The sequence below is a fragment of the Canis lupus genome, chromosome 38 (genome assembly GCF_003254725.2).
Source record: "Canis lupus dingo isolate Sandy chromosome 38, ASM325472v2, whole genome shotgun sequence".
Classification (NCBI taxonomy): Eukaryota; Metazoa; Chordata; class Mammalia; order Carnivora; family Canidae; genus Canis; species Canis lupus.
This window is the reverse complement of record NC_064280.1, coordinates 6,777,397-6,794,633: the sequence shown is the minus strand read 5'-3', so window position 1 is coordinate 6,794,633 and position 17,237 is coordinate 6,777,397. Positions and strand designations below refer to the sequence as shown.

Sequence of the window (17,237 nt, the reverse complement as noted above, 5' to 3'; positions counted from 1 at the left end):
AGAGTTTGCATCAACATTGATTTTGGTCAAAATCATCCTTCAACATATTGTCTATTTTCCTGCCTTTCTCAGTTCTCACAATTACCTGCACACAGCCTTGGAAATGCCAGGTTGGATACTATAGGACTGTCACACTGCTGAAGGCAACGAAGACTGCTCCAATTTACGCTGGCTGGAGCATCCGCATCCTGACACAAACCAGACATTAGAAGTTACTAATGGTTGCTGTTGTTCCATCACATGCAGCCTGATGCCAGAGGCAGAGCCGTTGCCTCCGCTCCCTTCAGCCGTGAGAGATTCCGTGCTGCTCGCTGTGGATTGGCAGCTTCCTATCACTCATTCTACCCTCTGCTAACCAGCTGCTGGTGCTGTGGTTCCCTTCAGCAGCCCTCCTGTTCCCTACACCACCGCCCATAGCCCCTTCCACCCAGGACCGTCTTCTCCAACTCCTCATGCACTTGTTCACCTTGCAGGGAGAAAAGCACAACAGCAAAACCTGGCCTCTTATTCACATCACTGTTCAATTAGTACATGTTGTCTCATTGTCAAAAAAAAAAAAAAAAAAAAAAAAAGTAACAACATGCCAGGGAAAATCTCTGGTCTTTGGTGCTCCCTGGGTGCTAAATAATCAGGGCCTGCTTCTTCACTTCTCAAAACTTCTGGAGAATCCCTTTCAAACACAGAAGCATGAGGAATCTGAAAGCCTTGATTGACAAACATTGGTTGAGTCAGCACTTACTGTAGGCTCTGGTGAAATGGAACCTTCCATATGAAGGTGGAACTGTGGTCCTGATTCACAAAGTGTGAGCCCATGGGTGGGAGAGTAATCAAAGTAAAGCGATGGATACAACAGACTGTGATGTAGGGTGAGGTGGAACTGTAATTAAAATAAGGTGAACCAGGTGCTATTTGTCAACTGACAGGAAACACATTTAGTGTGTGTTGGGGGTGGGGGGCCCAGAGAAATTTTTCCAGGAATTGAGATACTTGGCCTGAGTCTTAGATCCGAGTAACAAAGCCCACCTCACAGAAGGAACTGCATATACAACAGCATGGGGGTAGCACACAGCCTGGCCAGGAGCACAGCTCAGACAAAGAATGTTTCCAGAAGTGACAAGGGAAGAGAGGTAGGGAGCACCATATCCTCATGGGCCCTGTAGCCACTGCCAAGCTCTGGCTTTTCTTATTTAGGACAATAATGGGAAAAGATTGAAAGGTTACAAATATGGGTTGTGGCCAGATTTTTTACTTAGAAGTTCTTCTCTGATAAAAGTGCAAAAAAGATTGAAAGCAGGTCAGATAGATGAACTGAGACATTTTCAGATTAGAGATGGTTTACAGATATTTCTCAAAAATTATAAACAATAATAATTTGTAAGAAGAGAACAGAAGATAATGCAATAAATGTAACAGTGTCTTTCTGTTATGAAGAGATCTGAAAAAAATCCAGGAAACACTAACAATGCAAAAGACATTACAAATGATTGCAATTCACAGAAAGAAAAGATAAGGTCGGTAAGAAAAAAAAAATGCTTAGGCATTCATGCTTTAAAATTTTTAAATTAAACAATTACAAGTCACTGGTTTTACCCCATCAGATTGGAAAAGATGGAGTGAGCAGACACTTTGACAATGCTGTTAGTAATGAAAAATAAGGAAATATTTCTGAAAGCAATTTTACAACAGGTGTCAAGAATCTCCAAAAACATCGCATCTGTCAATCTAGGAATTCCATTCCTTTAAGTTAATTCTAGAGAAATAATTACAGATACAAAGATTTATACACCGAATTTTCAATGTTGGATAATTTATAGCACAAAAATGGGAAATGATATAAATATTGAATAATGGGAGGATAGCTAAATAAAATATTGAGTAGTCCTGCAATAGGGAAAGAGTGACACAAAATTGCTTTCAAGTATGATGCCAGGAGTTTGTATGTGTATCTGTGTTTGCGTAGATGAATGAATATTAGTTAGGTAGAAAGTCAAACATTAACAAAGGATTGAAAGAATAAAGGGAAATATATCCAATTGTCAACAATCATTATTATCTTTATTAGAAGTTTTCTGTATTTGAAAACAACTCCTAGTACTTTGTTATTTTTAAAATAACACAGCAAAGAGAAGTTAAGAGAAAAATCTTAAGTGATTAATATCATAGAAGCCAAACTAGAGAATCCCAGTAAAGCAGATCTACTTTAAGACTTCATGTAGAGTCTAGTACAGTTATGGAATTTGTTATCCCAAGTGGTAGAGATTGAAAATGAAATAAATTTGAAATTGTTTTAGGCACATTTCTAATGAAAAACTGCAACATAGCGAAGCATTCAGATTTAATCTACGGTGTAAGCTTTTTTCCCTTGTAGAAAACAGTCCTGGAACAGATGGGCCACTGTTCTGACTCAGCCAAGAGGAATGTCACATTTCCCTTCTGCATCAAGACACTGACACGTGTCACCTTGTATGTCATAGAAATAGTAATTTTCAGTGACTCACTTAAAGAGAACATCCTAGAGAGTCCCAAAAGCATCACTCTCATTCTTAAGAAAAAAACATGCACTATATATGACATAAACCTATTTTTTCCATCTTCTCAATTTAATGAGCAATTCTGTTGTTTGTCCTTATTCACTCTGCTCAAGCAGAATCATGGTCTCTGGAGTGTAACACTCAGGAAGAAGTATCATTTACAACTTCAAAATGGGCTACTTTGGGCTACATTGCCTGATTTGGAAAAGGCTTTTCCACCTTTAAATTCACTAGCTGTCTGAGTCATTAGAAATTCTCAACTGAGCAATTCAGTTTCAACTTTAATAGCTACTCAGATTCCTGGAACACTTTTATACAAATGCGTTTTCAGCTGCTTACTTGACTAACTTACGAAAATTCTGGAAAATATACCAGCCATGTGAGTCTATTTGTTCTATGCACCAGAATCTTACCTGAAATATCAAAGAAGTTCAAGTGGCCCAGGTCAGCTTTCAGGTCCAGCTCTGGTTATGCTGCAGGAAAATGCCACATTAAATTCCCACTATTACACAAGAAATGTTCATTTCTTGTTCATGTCACACAATGACTGGTTTCAGCTCCAGCTCTATTCCGTATCTTCATTTTGACCTTCGGACAAAAGGAGCAGTTCTTTTCTAGAATGTGACCTTCACATGACAGGTTGGAAGTGCAACAGCAGACCACCTGCTGAAACCTACCTAAAACCTTCTGCTTGCACCTGTACATGGCACTTTGCATGTAATTTCATTGGCTAAAACAAATCCAATGGCAAGGCTGATATAAATGGAACATGAAAGTATAATCCTATAAGAAAGTAGGAAGTAACTAATATTAATACTACAATCTACCTTATCTAATATCTATATAAAATATAGACTGCAATGCATGGATGGCTTCATGAGCAAAGGACTTGAGTATATGGAGGATTATTTGGGGCCAGCCCTAAAAGATCCTTCCTCCACTCAGTCAGGAGAGGAGCTAGAGAAAGTTGATACAGATGCAGGAAGGTTCTGAAATGAAAATCTCTAAATATTTTACTATACAATTAAGCTAAACATAAATATAAACACAAATGCAGAATACTATAACATAAAATCTAATATTGGTTTCCAAGTCATCCTCTTACCACCCACCCACCCATCTGCTAAAGCCAACTGAGAGTAGCCTGATGACTGACTCTCACTCCAGTATCTACAGATTTTATCTGGTATCTCATTTTTCCCTGTTCCATAGCTCATTTCTTTATTTTAGGACTCTTATTTTCTGTTCTTAATGAAGCATCAGTCAAAATTCTATTGAGTACAAAGTATATCAAATTGCTTTTTCTTTTTTATTTATTTTTTTATTATTATTATTATTTTTTATTGGTGTTCAATTTACTAACATACAGAATAACACCCAGTGCCTGTCACCCATTCACTCCCACCCCCCGCCCTTCTCCCCTTCCACCACCCCTAGTTCGTTTCCCAGAGTTAGCAGTCTTTACGTTCTGTCTCCCTTTCTGATATTTCCCACACATTTCTTCTCCCTTCCCTTATATTCCCTTTCACTATTATTTATATTCCCCAAATGAATGAGAACATATAATGTTTGTCCTTCTCCGACTGACTTACTTCACTCAGCATAATACCCTCCAGTTCCATCCACGTTGAAGCAAATGGTGGGTATTTGTCATTTCTAATAGCTGAGTAATATTCCATTGTATACATAAACCACATCTTCTTTATCCATTCATCTTTCGTTGGACACCGAGGCTCCTTCCACAGTTTGGCTATCGTGGCCATTGCTGCTAGAAACATCGGGGTGCAGGTGTCCCGGCGTTTCATTGCATTTGTATCTTTGGGGTAAATCCCCAACAGTGCAATTGCTGGGTCGTAGGGCAGGTATATTTTTAACTGTTTGAGGAACCTCCACACAGTTTTCCAGAGTGGCTGCACCAGTTCACATTCCCACCAACAGTGTAAGAGGGTTCCCTTTTCTCCGCATCCTCTCCAACATTTGTTGTTTCCTGCCTTGTTAATTTTCCCCATTCTCACTGGTGTGAGGTGGTATCTCATTGTAGTTTTGATTTGTATTGCCCTGATGGCAAGTGATGCAGAGCATTTTCTCATATGCATGTTGGCCATGTCTATGTCTTCCTCTGTGAGATTTCTGTTCATGTCTTTTGCCCATTTCATGATTGGATTGTTTGTTTCTTTGGTGTTGAGTTTAATAAGTTCTTTATAGATCTTGGAAACTAGCCCTTTATCTGATATGTCATTTGCAAATATCTTCTCCCATTCTGTAGGTTGTCTTTGAGTTTTGTTGACTGTATCCTTTGCTGTGCAAAAGCTTCTTATCTTGATGAAGTCCCAATAGTTCATTTTTGCTTTTGTTTCTTTTGCCTTTGTGGATGTATCTTGCAAGAAGTTACTATGGCCGAGTTCAAAAAGGGTGTTGCCTGTGTTCTTCTCTAGGATTTTGATGGAATCTTGTCTCACATTTAGATCTTTCATCCATTTTGAGTTTATCTTTGTGTATGGTGAAAGAGAGTGGTCTAGTTTCATTCTTCTGCATGTGGATGTCCAATTTTCCCAGCACCATTTATTGAAGAGACTGTCTTTCTTCCAATGGATAGTCTTTCCTCCTTTATCGAATATTAGTTGCCCATAAAGTTCAGGGTCCACTTCTGGATTCTCTATTCTGTTCCACTGATCTATGTGTCTGTTTTTGTGCCAGTACCACACTGTCTTGATGACCACAGCTTTGTAGTACAACCTGAAATCTGGCATTGTGATGCCCCCAGATATGGTTTTCTTTTTTAAAATTCCCCTGGCTATTCGGGGTCTTTTCTGATTCCACACAAATCTTAAAATAATTTGTTCTAACTCTCTGAAGAAAGTCCATGGTATTTTGATAGGGATTGCATTAAACGTGTATATTGCCCTGGGTAACATTGACATTTTCACAATATTAATTCTGCCAATCCATGAGCATGGAATATTTTTCCATCTCTTTGTGTCTTCCTCAATTTCTTTCAGAAGTGTTCTATAGTTTTGAGGGTATAGATCCTTTACATCTTTGGTGAGGTTTATTCCTAGGTATCTTATGCTTTTGGGTGCAATTGTAAATGGGATTGACTCCTTAATTTCTCTTTCTTCAGTCTCATTGTTAGTGTATAGAAATGCCACTGACTTCTGGGCATTGATTTTGTATCCTGCCACGCTACCGAATTGCTGTATGAGTTCTAGCAATCTTGGGGTGAAGACTTTTGGGTTTTCTATGTAGAGTATCATGTCATCGGCGAAGAGGGAGAGTTTGACTTCTTCTTTGCCAATTTGAATGCCTTTAATGTCTTTTTGTTGTCTGATTGCTGAGGCTAGGACTTCCAGTACTATGTTGAACAGCAGTGGTGAGAGTGGACATCCCTGTCTTGTTCCTGATCTTAGGGGAAAGGCTCCCAGTGCTTCCCCATTGAGAATGATATTTGCTGTGGGCTTTTCATAGATGGCTTTTAAGATGTCGAGCAATGTTCCCTCTATCCCTACACTCTGAAGAGTTTTGATCAGGAATGGATGCTGTATTTTGTCAAATGCTTTCTCTGCATCCAATGAGAGGATCATATGGTTCTTGGTTTTTCTCTTGCTGATATGATGAATCACATTGATTGTTTTACGGGTGTTAAACCAGCCTTGTGTCCCAGGGATAAATCCTACTTGGTCATGGTGAATAATTTTCTTAATGTACTGTTGGATCCTATTGGCCAGTATCTTGTTGAGAATTTTTGCATCCATGTTCATCAGGGATATTGGTCTGTAATTCTCCTTTTTGGCGGGGTCTTTGTCTGGCTTTGGAATTAAGGTGATGCTGGCTTCATAGAACGAATTTGGAAGTACTCCATCTCTTTCTATCTTTCCAAACAGCTTTAGGAGAATAGGTATGATTTCTTCTTTAAACGTTTGATAAAATTCTCCTGGGAAGCCATCTGGCCCTGGACTCTTGTGTCTTGGGAGGTTTTTGATGACTGCTTCAATTTCCTCCCTGGTTATTGGCCTGTTCAGGTTTTCTATTTCTTCCTGTTCCAGTTTTGGTAGTTTGTGGCTTTCCAGGAATGCGTCCATTTCTTCTAGATTGCCTAATTTATTGGCGTATAGCTGTTCATAATATGTTTTTAAAATCGTTTGTATTTCCTTGGTGTTGGTAGTGATCTCTCCTTTCTCATTCATGATTTTATTAATTTGAGTCTTCTCTCTCTTCTTTTTAATAAGGCTGGCTAATGGTTTATCTATCTTATTAATTCTTTCAAAGAACCAACTCCTGGTTCTGTTGATCTGTTCCACAGTTCTTCTGGTCTCGATTTCGTTGAGTTCTGCTCGAATCTTTATTAACTCCCTTCTTCTCTTGGGTGTAGGATCTATTTGCTGTTTTTTCTCTAGCTCCTTTATGTGTAAGGTTAGCTTTTGTATTTGAGTTCTTTCCAGTTTTTGAATGGATGCTTGTATTGCGATGTATTTCCCCCTTAGGACTGCTTTTGCTGCATCCCAAAGATTTTGAACGGTTGTATCTTCATTCTCCTTAGTTTCCATGAATCTTTTTAATTCTTCCTTAATTTCCTGGTTGACCCTTTTATCTTTTAGCAGGATGGTCCTTAACCTCCATGTGTTTGAGGTCCTTCCAAACTTCTTGTTGTGATTTAGTTCTAATTTCAAGGCATTATGGTCCGAGAATATGCAGGGGACAATCCCAATCTTTTGGTATCGGTTCAGACCCGATTTGTGACCCAATATGTGGTCTATTCTGGAGAAAGTTCCATGTGCGCTTGAGAAGAATGTGTATTCAGTTGAGTTTGGATGTAAAGTTCTGTAGATATCTGTGAAATCCATCTGGTCCAGTGTATCATTTAAAGCTCTCGTTTCTTTGGAGATGTTTTGCTTAGAAGACCTATCGAGTATAGAAAGAGCTAGATTGAAGTCACCAAGTATAAGTGTATTATTATCTAAGTATTTCTTCACTTTGGTTAATAATTGATTTATATATTTGGCAGCTCCCACATTCGGAGCATATATATTGAGGATTGTTAAGTCCTCTTGTTGAATAGATCCTTTAAGTATGATATAGTGCCCCTCTTCATCTCTCACTACAGTCTTTGGGGTAAATTTTAGTTTATCTGATATAAGGATGGCTACCCCTGCTTTCTTTTGAGGACCATTCGAATGGTAAATGGTTCTCCAACCTTTTATTTTCAGGCTGTAGGTGTCCTTCTGTCTAAAATGAGTCTCTTGTAGACAGCAAATAGATGGGTCCTGCTTTTTTATCCAGTCTGAAACCCTGCGCCTTTTGATGGGGTCATTAAGCCCGTTCACATTCAGAGTTACTATTGAGAGATATGAGTTTAGTGTCATCATGATATCTATTCAGTCTTTGTTTTTGTGGACTGTTCCACTGAACTTCTTCTTAAAGGGGAATTTTAAGAGGCCCCCTTAAAATTTCTTGCAGAGCTGGTTTGGAGGTCACAGATTCTTTTAGTTGCTGCCTGTCTTGGAAGCTCTTTATCTCTCCTTCCATTTTGAATGAGAGCCTTGCTGGATAAAGTATTCTTGGTTGCATGTTCTTCTCATTTAGGACCCTGAATATATCCTGCCAGCCCTTTCTGGCCTGCCAGGTCTCTGTGGAGAGGTCTGCTGCTACCCTAATACTCCTCCCCATAAAAGTCAGGGATTTCTTGTCTCTTGCTGCTTTAAGGATCTTCTCTTTATCTTTGGAATTTGCAAGCTTCACAATTAAATGTCGAGGTGTTGAACGGTTTTTATTGATTTTAGGGGGGGATCTCTCTATTTCCTGGATCTGAATGCCTGTTTCCCTTCTCAGATTAGGAAAGTTTTCAGCTAGAATTTGTTCAAATACATATTCTGGCCCTCTGTCCCTTTCGGCGCCCTCGGGAACCCCAATTAAACGTAGGTTTTTCTTCCTCAGGCTGTCGTTTATTTCCCTTAATCTATCTTCATGGTCTTTTAATTGTTTGTCTCTTTTTTCGTCAGTTTCCCTCTTTGCTATCAACTTGTCTTCTAGGTCACTCACTCGTTCTTCCACCTCGTTAACCCTCGTCGTTAGGACTTCTAGTTTGGATTGCATCTCATTCAATTGATTTTTAATTTCTGCCTGATTAGCTCTAAATTCTGCAGTCATGAAGTCTCTTGAGTCCTTTATACTTTTTTCTAGAGCCACCAGTAGCTGTATAATAGTGCTTCTGAATTGGCTTTCTGACATTGAATTGTAATCCAGATTTTGTAACTCTGTGGGAGAGAGGACTGTTTCTGATTCTTTCTTTTGAGGTGAGGTTTTCCTTCTAGTCATTTTGCTCAGTGCAGAGTGGCCAAAAGCAAGTTGTATTGGGAAAAAGAGAAAAAGAGAGGAGAGAAAGAAGGAAAGAAAAGAGAAAGAGAAAAAGAAAGGGAAGAAAAAGAAAAAAAAAAACGAAAAAAAAAAAAGAAGAAAAAGAGAAAGAAAAAGAAAGGAGAAAAAAAGGGGGTGGGGGAAGGAAACAAATCAAAAAGCAAAACAAAACAAAAACAAAAACAAAAACAAACAAACAAAAAAAAGGGACCACCGGGGAGTATCTTCTGATTCTGTGTTCTTTAAGTCCCTTGGCTTCCCCTGGAACTTGTCCGTCTAGCTGGTGTTCTGGGGGAGGGGCCTGTTGTGCTGATTTTCAGGTGTTAGCAGTTGGGGGAGCTGCTGTGCCCCTGCCTGGTGCAGGGCTCAGTGGGGGTTGTTTACCCCGTGAGGCCCCAGGAGGAACAGCCCCAGTGGCGGGGCAGCTCTGGACACCTGGATTCAGCCCCCGCAGGAACTCCGGAGCTCTCGGTCTGCAGGGCCTGGAGGCTCTGGGGCGGGGCCGCTGATCTGCTCAGCTCGGGCAGGAGCGTCCTCGCTGTCCTGGGCCCTCCCGGCCTCTGCCTGTCCCGGGGGAGGCGGGATCCTGGGCTGTGTCCCGGCGCCCTGTGCTCCGGAGCCTGCGCTGGTGGATTCGCGCTCCCGGGCCGCGCAGCCCCCTCCGCGGAGCCGCCGCCCAAGCCCCTCCGAGCTGCTCCTGGAACCGCGCAGCCCCCTCCGCACGGAGCCTCTTCCTCTGCCCGAGCCCCCCGAGCTGCTCCCGGGGACCGCGCAGCCCCCTCCGCGGAGCCGCCGCCCGAGCCCCCCGAGCTGCTCCGGGTCCCGCCGTCCGCCGTGCGCGCTGCAGCCCTTAGGGAGCTCGGCGCACTCTCCCGGGGCGCAGTTGCTCTATTACTGTCCCCGGGAGCCCGAGGGCATCCCCGCCCTCCTGGGTCCTGCTCCACCTCCCCGCGAGCCCCTTTCCCCCGGGAAGGTCGGTGCAGCTCCTGCGTCTCCGGGACGGGGCTCTCCTGTCCTGGGGACACTCGCCCCGGCCTCAGCCCGGCTCCTCCTGGGCCCCTCCCCCTTGGAGGCCTTTGTTCCTTTATGTCTTTTTCCCCGTCTTCCTACCTTGATAGATGCGCGAACTCTTCTCACTGTAGCATTCCAGCTGGTCTCTCTTTAAATCTCAGGCCGAATTCATAGATTTTCAGGATAATTTGAAGGTTTTCTAGGTAGTTTGGTGGAGACAGGTGATTTGGGGACCCTACTCTTCCGCCATCTTGCTCCTCCCCTTATCTCTTTTTTATTTTCTTAAGCAGAACTCTATTTTTTTCAACACACACTGCAAATTATTGACTTTCAGCTTTACTCTTTAAGCCAGAAATGGCTTTTTGTTTTAATTTGTTTTTGTTTTTTGTTTTTTGTTTTTTGTTTTTTGGTTTGCCTCTCCATTCAGCTACTTCTTTAATAGGAACTCCAATTGCTATGGACATTGTCTCTGGCCTCAGCTTTCTATGCCTGTGATGAGGCAAGGTACAACTTAAAGTTACTTAGGTGTGAAAATAAACTTCTTCCTTGAAATGCAAGGTCGAATATATTCCCCCATTGGGTAGAAATATCTAATTCATATCATTTTCTATGTTATATTTTTATACATGCTTTATCCCCAACTCATTGGTCCTCTCAACTCAAGTGATGTTCCTTTCAAATATTTCTTACCCAATATCATGAAGGCTAGCTACACTTACTGGTAATAATGAGACATGCTCTCATTTTGTGTATTCCTAGGATGGCACGTTTCTTGCAAATTGCCAGTTCACCATAGCCCTAATCCTCCTTAGAGGGAATTTACCTCTATTTGAGTTTTTCTCTTGAATAAAAATATCTTAATTGTTATCTTTATTTTCATATTACTGCTGACAGAGCCAAGGAGTCAAAGCTTTCTAGTGCTAGAAAACTCAATCTAATCTCTTAGGTGAAGATCTAGAAAAATTTGATTTTACATTTCTATTCCATCCGATAACCATTATTTCTTATGATGGTGATCCTATGCTTGGTCGCATATTCAATGTGCCTACACACACCTTGCTATTACTATCAATTAAAAGTTACATTGTTTCATCATTTAGCAATTTCATTTCTCAGATATGCCAAGAGACTTCCTAGTCACCAAATGAAGTTCTATGGCTGTTTATCTTCGATACTAAGAATATTTGGTCCTAAAGATTCACAGTAATATGTTGGATTTGTGAGACCTTGCTTAACCCTCCTCTAAAAATAGTGACTCAATCAGAAAAGCTCCTTCCATATGTATATCTCATCTACCCACCCCAAAAATGCAGCTTAAGACCAAAATTAAGGATGACCATCTGTTAGCATCAAGTGTCATTTGATGTCATGCTGCACATGCTCATTGTCCTGTTCTCAATTTTGAGATAATTTCCAACACCCCATCTGAATTTCATTCTTTGCCTGGTCCTTCATTTTTAATTTGAATATAAAGCGTGAATATGAAGTTAAATTTGTATTCCATTCATGTTCTCCTGCTCTGATTGGATATTGAGGAAACACTCCAGGCTGTACAACCTGATCAGTGTACTACTTCTATATGACTTGGATATTTTTCTTTCTCTTTCTTTTCCTTGACCTGCCTGTTGAGATTCTAAACCTTGTTCTGACCTTCCAGTTTAAGGTTGAGGCCTTAGATTTTTCAAGTCAGTTTCATGGTCAGAGCTCTGTCCACTGATACAACTTAAGTCCTGTTTTGGGGTCCTTTGGACCTCTCCTACCCTAGACCCAAAGGCATCAGTGGACATTTTTCTCTGAATGATTCAAAAGAAAGAAATGAAGGGATGACCACATCACTGACTGGCATTGTCAAACATGTTTCAGACGTATAGATCTAAGTGTGTGTGTGTGTGTGTGTGTGTGTGTGTGTGTGTGTTTCATTATATAACATTCACTTGTTAAATAATTTGGAACCTTTGATTCAGACTTTGGCTTTAACCTGTATTAAATATTGTTCAGATTTTGTAATGATATTGACCCACAAAAATAAGCTGATTTCTCCATTACTTTTAGATGGTCCAGTAGTCTATGCTGCATACTTAAAAATGGAGCACAGTGACGAGAATATTAAATTCTGGATGGCATGTGAAACCTATAAGAAAATTGCCTCACGGTGGAGCAGAATTTCTAGGGCAAAAAAGCTTTATAAGACTTACATCCAGCCACAGTCCCCTAGAGAGGTAACTATGTGACAGTGATGGCTAATGGAAATGAGTACATCCCGGGGAGGGCTCCAATATCTGTGAAGCACACATATGTGCCAGCACCCCATATCCAGGATCTCCTACTATGCTACAAAGTCAATCTTGTTGACTTATTTTACAGATAAGAAACCTGAGAATCTGAGGAGTTGATTAGCTTTTTCAGTGTCACATAGCAGTCAAGGCAGAGAGTTAGGATTCAAAGTTACGCCTGTCCAGCTCTAGAGCCTCTTCTCATTAAATTATCTTAAGTCCAATAAATAAATAAATAAATAATAAATAAATAATCTTAATTCCTTGAAAAATTTCTTTAAAAAAAATAAAAAAAGAAGAAGTCCTTGTAAGAAGAACTGATTTTGCTAGAAGGAACTGCAGATACCATACATGGGCAAGTTGACAGTACCAGTGGTGTTGGAAAAGTCTGTGACATCTCACTAAACTTACTGATCACCTCATTTCCTAACCAGCAAATACAGCAAACATTCATACTGATATTACTGCCAATTACTTACAACTGCTTAAAGAAAATAAAGAGTCATGAGTACATGACACACTGGGACCCCTCCTGGTGGAGACAGAATAAGTAATGAAAATTCTTGTCAAGGGGATAAGGGTAGATGATGATATATGAGACTCCTATCATGCAGGACAGTCCTACATTATTAACTTTTTCCTCAAAACTCTTATCTGGAAAATACTTGGTTTATTGAAATAACCACTTCTCTCCTTTATTTCTCCACTTCTCTTCACTCTCTTCCCATTTCAGGGCATATTCAGTGAAATCAGCATTCATGACTACTAAGAAAGATAAACTTTAAAAATAGCACTAACTTCCCTTTTCCTTAAAAGAGGCCTTCATCTCATAAACTTCCTTGTTTGTAGACTCCACTAACAAACCAGTTGCATCTGCCTAAATAAGCAAGAGTTTCTGAGATTTCCCTGGTCTCGGGCTGTGTGTTTTTTTTGTTTTGTTTTGTTTTGTTTTGTTTTTTAATCTGAGATATGTAGGTGGATGTTTGGTTTTTAAAAAGCCACATTTGTTTCTCATAAATCTTTTTAGATACCTATGAAATTCCAGACAAAATTACCCTTTCCACTAAAAGAAAAAAAAAGAAAGAAAAAGGAGAGGGGGAAATAAATTAAACCTTTCCATTATCTATCTTCAATTATGCCTACTTATGTTCTACATGTAATTTCACTTTTCAGATTAACATTGACAGTTCAACAAGAGAAACTATCATCAGGAATATTCAAGAACCCACTCAAACGTGTTTTGAAGAGGCTCAAAAGATAGTGTATATGCACATGGAAAGGGATTCCTATCCCAGATTTCTAAAGTCAGAAATGTACCAGAAACTTTTGAAGACTATCCAGCCCAACAACAATTCCTAACTACCACTCAAAAGTTTAAATTGAAGATGGTGTATTGAAAGTACTGGCTTTGTTTTTTTAATTAATACACAAATACAGACACAATCAGAAATAGAATAGGAATGAAATAGAAGAAATCAAACTATAAATTAATTTTTTCTAATTCTCAAAGAGAAACAGATCCCCAAAGGGATGGCCCTTAGAACAGTTATAACATGAAAAACACAATTTATGGGCATGCCTGTGTAGCTCAGTTAACATATAGGAAAAAGGAAGGTCTTCATGACACCAATATTATAAGGCTTGTACTGAGTAGTCAACTAATGGATATTTTCTTATTAATGAAATTTTGCTGTAATAATGCACAGATCAGTTCTTTTAAAAGTGTGGCTATACGAGTTGTCTCTAGCATGAGTGTATTCTAGAAATGGAGTGCTTGTAATAGCCTTAATTAGTAGAAAGACTTAGTATTTGAAGTACAATCAGTGGTATAATATCATGAGCAATGAAAGATGTGTTCTTGAGATAGATTTTATCTGTAAAAATTTCCTACTATTATATTAACCATTGAACTTCTATATCACAAATATCTTCTACACAGGAAAAATTCCTGATGATTCTAAGCTATTAAGAATGTATAAAATTCTTTTTTATTCTTATGTTGATATAAGGGTAGAAAATGGTTCATACATTTTAAGTATTGTTTCTTCACAATGTGAATTTATCGTGGTCCCAACAATCAATAAACCCAAATGTAAACTAAAAACTTACAAATCTATGCTTTTTTTCAAAGACAAAGTGAGGTTACTATTCCAGCAAAAGAGTTTTTTTATCTGTACTGTCATAGCAGCTTCTTAGAGTTTGCTAGGAGATTCCGGAGGAAACAACTCATATCTATTTCATTGTTTTGTTTAGCATATAGCATAGCATATAACATTCTATACAGATGGATAAATATTCTATGTTTTTGATGAAGAATAAAATGCACAAAATATTTAATATCATTTTGCCAAAGATTTAACTATAGAAAAATTGTGTCCAAGATTTTTAGTTTTACTATGAAAAGTGTTTCTCAGGCCTCATATTTGACTGGAATGGCATTACTATTTTAAATGCCTATAAACCTATGCTGTATGACATGAAAATGAATATCAACTGTAATTCTTCTCCATCAGCAAAGGGATATTATAACATAGAAAAAAATATTTGAGGGTTTATTTCTGAGAAAATACTTGAGATATTTTCGTGAAAAAATATATCATTAATTAATGTGGATTCTAGTTAAAGTAGAAAGTATTACCACAGAGGTCCAATTTTATTTTCTCTTAAAAACAAAAACATCAATATAAAATACAGATTGACATTTTAGACATCTGAAGTTGATGATGATCCCTAGCCATAATAAACCAAAAAAAAAAAATGTTTCCACATATTTCAGATAGTTTCATATCACTCTGACAGCGAATGAGTATATTTATAGACATATGTTTAGGAAGTGTTATACATATATGGTCACAATACACATGGTTAAAGCAGTTTCAGAAAACCTTGAGCCCTTACTATTCAAATCGTGCTAAATCAGCCACTGATATAATGAATAAATGGAATAATCAGCATTCTTTACTACTTATCTCTCCCCTCCAGTGGATGAATATTTGTGCTCCAATACAGGATAAGTCTAGAACTTTCAGTTTTGCTTATACACTGATTTTACTTCCCAAATAGAGTCCCTCTGTTTAGCTATCCCAGCACCTTCACTCATGTTGGGTAAACAAGGTGCCACATGGTAACATGAAACAAAAAGCTTTGGACTGAGGTACAAGGCAACTGGATTAGTGCCTGTTCGCTCACCTGATGTCATTGTACCTATAGTACCAGTAGGTCTCATTTTCCTCATCTACCAAATAAAAGGATGGGACCAGCTTATTGGACTGAGCCACACACACAGCCTGTGCTTTATTACATACCATTACTAATAAATTCATTATTCTTTTACTCTGTAACAAGCTTGAATTCATTTTAGAATTCCTCCAAAAATCAATGTTTTCGTTAGGAAATGGATAATACTATTTTGCATTTAATACTGTTTGAGGGAGTGCTGAAATTTTTTGCTTCAAAACAGAGAATTTAAACTGCCATCTTTTCAAGAATTCTACATGGCAGCATGCGTTTTATGTTAGTAGCAGTTAAAATAGCTTTCAGATCATTTTTACCTAAAAACATACTAAATCTTATTCATTTTCCATAGGATAGTAAAACAATTCAAAAATTGATGATACTTGCCAAATGGCTATGAGGGTATGCCCACATCAACACATTTTTACATGGTATTTGTTTTATCATAAGTGCTTTGAGATTAATAAGTCAAAAACGTATTGTTAGATTTCTGATGTCAGAACCTGGATTTATTTATGATTTTTTTCTTTTTTTAGATATACATTTTCAAACTCTGAAGATGTATGAGATAAGCCTTCATTGTATCTGCATAAAAATAAAATCTTATCTTCTCCAAAGAAGATAGTGACAGAAATTTATACAGTTCAGATTCAAATATCTTGGCAGAGATGAACACTTTCCTATTTATAATTCATCAGTCACACCATAGTTTCATCAACTGCAAAAGACTTTTTACCAATTTGGGAAGAACGATTACAGAAAAGAGATATGTAAAGCTTTCTCCAAATACATAATAGGGTGTGATTTGAAGAAAATCATAAGATACCACTGCCCAAAAATATCTTCTCCCATATCTAGGACCTGAAATTCCCATCACTGGTCATAAAAGGTGAAAAATGGGGTTGAAATTCAAGCTGTAAGTGAAGAATGAAACACTAGTGCTGACACTTTACCTGTTGCCTAGTAGAAAGTAAAACTTAGGAAAATAGAATGTGGGCCTATAGGATGGCACAGGGAAATAGGTTGAGAGAACAAAGATATTAGGGTAACTAGAAGTCACAAATGGAAAGAGACTGCTTATTAACATCTTCCTATACTGTTAAGTAGAAAACCAAAAAGACAGGAGAGCTTTGCTTAAAAACAAGTATTCTAAAATGCTAATAATACATTTTTGTGGAAAATAATAGCATTCCTATAGAAATAAAAGAGCAGGTATTAAATTCCTCAGCAAATAGCATTTATAGAGGCATTCTTTCAATGAAACTTTATCTAGCTCCTATTGAGTACAGATATTGTATATTCAAACATTAATTAGGTGAGGCTTCTGCTCACAAGCTTGTATGAACCGATAATTAAAATACAAACTAATAATGAGAGTCTAAGTGAGGCAAATGAAGAAAAGAGAGGGAGAGATTGTGAACTGATCAGATACAGGGAATGGTCAAGTTTGATCCAAAGTTTCTAATCTGAGCATCAGAGTAAGTATAGGATGCTATTAACCAAAAAAAAAAAAAAAAACAGTTCAGAAGGAGGAGGAGCAGGTTTGGGAAACAAGTTGAGTATGAGGTGCCTAGATGCCATAAGTGGGATTCCAGAGTAGAAATGTAGATCTGGGAATTGTTAGCATGGCTGTCTCAATGATCAGAAGAGATCTTTTAGTGAAGCTGTGCCGGACAGAGAGCAAAAACCCAAATGACCCAAACATACCTTAAGGAACAAGATAACATATTAGTAACTCTTAAATTCTCATTGAGAGCTCATCACATCATTTATAGTAATGATAGGGATTATTTACTGAATTTTACTATGTGGTGGATACTATGCTAAGTTTTTGGAT

The 17,237-nt window shown here is 38.5% G+C and overlaps 1 protein-coding gene across 2 annotated transcripts in view; it reads left to right on the top strand.

The window, feature by feature from the left end:
* Nucleotides 1-16,471, top strand: part of RGS13 (regulator of G protein signaling 13) — a 33,859-nt gene extending 17,388 nt beyond the window's left edge. For both annotated transcript variants that reach the window (XM_035711187.2, XM_025421019.3), the window contains 2 exons: nucleotides 11,946-12,112; nucleotides 13,340-16,471. In XM_035711187.2, coding sequence (XP_035567080.1) covers nucleotides 11,946-12,112; nucleotides 13,340-13,525 — 353 coding nt within the window. In that variant the 3' untranslated portion in view covers nucleotides 13,526-16,471. The remainder of the gene's footprint in view (nucleotides 1-11,945; nucleotides 12,113-13,339) is intronic.
* Nucleotides 16,472-17,237: the final 766 nt, after the last annotated feature.